General features: G+C 54.3%; 1 protein-coding gene across 1 annotated transcript in view; it reads left to right on the plus strand.

Annotated features, from left to right (window-relative positions):
- LOC130584847 (microtubule-actin cross-linking factor 1-like) overlaps nucleotides 1-2,623 on the plus strand; it is a 161,953-nt gene that overhangs the window by 138,954 nt on the left and 20,376 nt on the right. The window contains exons 67-70 of the mRNA XM_057385079.1: nucleotides 15-246; nucleotides 1,624-1,850; nucleotides 2,110-2,232; nucleotides 2,331-2,461. Of these exons, the coding sequence (XP_057241062.1) occupies nucleotides 15-246; nucleotides 1,624-1,850; nucleotides 2,110-2,232; nucleotides 2,331-2,461 (713 nt within the window). The remainder of the gene's footprint in view (nucleotides 1-14; nucleotides 247-1,623; nucleotides 1,851-2,109; nucleotides 2,233-2,330; nucleotides 2,462-2,623) is intronic.

Here is a 2,623-nt window from a genome sequence, read left to right on the forward strand (position 1 = left end):
CCGCTCCTCCCCAGTTCCACGACAAGATCGAGCCCATGCTGGAGACCCTGGAGAGCCTCTCGTCGCGCCTGCGGCTGCCGCCCCTCATCCCCGCCGAGGTGGACAAGATCCGCGAGTGCATCAGCGACAACAAGAACTCCACGGTGGAGCTGGAGAAGCTGCAGCCCTCCTTCGAGGCGCTCAAACGGCGCGGGGAGGAGCTCATCGGCCGCTCCCAGGGGGCTGACAAGGACCTGGCAGCAAAAGGTATCTCCRGAGAGATTTGGGTGTCCAATTTCTCCCCAAATCACGGCTCTGTCGCTGCTGGAGGGGCTTTGATGTCCCAGGGGTGTATTTGGGAGGTTCTTCTGGCTTTAGGGGGAAAGATGACCCAACTCTGGATGGGTTTGGGAAGTTCTCCTGTCCTTGGGAAGACTCTTCAGTCCTCTGGATGGGTTTGGGGAGTTCTCCTGGCTGCAGGACCAAGGATGAGCCCTCTGGATGGATTTAGGAGGTTCTTGTGGCTTTAGGACCAAGGATGAGTCCTCTGGATGGATTTGGGGGTTCTCCTGTCCTTGGGAAGACTCTTCAGTCCTCTGGATGGGTTTGGGGAGTTCTCCTGGCTCTAGGACCAAGGATGAGCCCTCTGGGAGGTTCTCCAGGCTTTGGGACCAAGGATGAGTCCTTTGGATGGGTTTGGAGGGTTCTCATGGCTTCAGGGGGAAAGATGAGTCCTCTGGATGGATTTGGAAGGTTCTCGTGGCTTCAGGACCAAGGATGAGTTCTCTGGATGAATTTGGGAGGTTCTCCTGGCTACAGGACCAAGGATGAGCCCTCTGGATGGATTTAGGAGGTTCTCGTGGCTTTAGGACCAAGGATGAGTCCTCTGGATGGATTTGGGGGTTCTCCTGTCCTTGGGAAGACTCTTCAGTCCTCTGGGTGGATTTTGGGTGTTCTGGTTTTAGGACAATGGATGAGCCCTCTGGATGAGTTTGAGGGATTCTCCTGGCTGTGGGACCAAGGATGAGTCCTCTGGATGGATTTGGGAGGTTCTCCTGGTTTTAGGACCAAGGATGACCCCTCTGGACGGATTTGGGGGTTCTGGCTGTAGGACCAAGGATGATTCCTCTGGACAAAGCTGTGCCTGCTCCCATCAGGAGCAGACAGGGTGGCATCAGTCAGAGGAGAAAGGAGCATTTGTGGCTTTGCAGCCGAGCTGGCCTCATGTCGGTGGCCCCTGGGAGATGATTCGCTGGTTCAATTCAGCCTCTCCTGGAGGGGAGGAACCTCCCCCAGCACAAAAAGCCCATCAGCACTTTAGATTGGCACTAATTGGCACCTCCCTTGGCAGCTGCTGGGCCGAGGGGCAGRGGCTTCATGCTAGAGGTGGCCAGAACAGAGGTTTATCGCAGGGACAGCGTGTGGGAACATTCGTTTCCCGAGCTTGCACATGAATAAAAGCTTTATTTCTGCAAGCTGGAGTTTCTCACGTCCTCCAGCACCTCCCAAAATTAATGCCCCATTGGTCCTGGCCATTTTTAATTCCCCTCTGGATATTCTCTTGGCTGTTTCTGAGTGTTTTCAGAATGTTTTTTGAGTACAAGTTTCACCCATTCACTGAATATTTTAAATTTCCTTCCCCAGTCATCCAGGACAAGTTGGACCAAATGGTTTTCTTCTGGGAGGACATCAAAGCTCGGACCGAGGAGCGGGAGATGAAGTTCCTCGAYGTCCTGGAGCTGGCTGAGAAGTTCTGGTATGACATGGCAGCTCTGCTGACCACCATCAAGGACACCCAGGACATCGTCCACGACCTGGAAAGCCCAGGAATTGACCCTTCCATCATCAAGCAGCAGGTGGAAGCAGCAGAGGTGAGACCTGTAGGGCTCTGTCTCAGTCTGGAGTTTGTTTAGCCTCAGTTTATCTGTTAAATTGGGAAGATTTAAGTTCTGAGATGCTCAAATCATGCCCATGGCCAGAGGTGTTTGTAAATCAGATTCGTGGGTGGGCAGTGGGGTTGTGAGGAGTTATTTCCATCGTGGTTTGGAGCTGCCAGGACAAATCCAGCAGAAAATATATGTGAAATATGGATTTCACATATCCTTCACCTTAAATGCTGTGCCCCTGCAGACCATCAAAGAGGAGACGGACGGGCTGCACGAGGAGCTGGAGTTCATCCGCCTCCTCGGAACCGACCTCATTTTCGCCTGTGGTGAGACTGAGAAACCCGAGGTGAAGAAGAGCATCGATGAGGTAGGGATGAGGCAGCTTCTCCTTGGGGTAAAACCAGATAAAACGGGGTGGGAGCTGTGGTTGGGGAAGACCTGACGGATTTTGGGGCAATCCCACAGATGAACAGCGCCTGGGAGAACCTGAACAAGACGTGGAAGGAGCGGCTGGAGAAGCTGGAGGAGGCCATGCAGGCGGCTGTGCAGTACCAGGACACGCTCCAGGTATGGGGTGGTGGCCTGGGGGGACCTTGGTGACACCCCTGAGGATCCTCCCTGGGAGCTGGGCTGGGATCTGCACTCCCCAAAGCAGGAGGAGCCTCCTGGGTGAGGGTTTGCAGGCTCTGAGGGAGAACATGTGTTTGGCATCCCAAAATCTTGATTCCTGCTCAGAGCAGCAGGAGAGGGGAGGAAAA

Source organism: Malurus melanocephalus, unplaced genomic scaffold (genome assembly GCF_030028575.1).
Source record: "Malurus melanocephalus ecotype Western Australia unplaced genomic scaffold, MMel_1.1 scaffold_780, whole genome shotgun sequence".
NCBI classification, from domain to species: Eukaryota; Metazoa; Chordata; class Aves; order Passeriformes; family Maluridae; genus Malurus; species Malurus melanocephalus.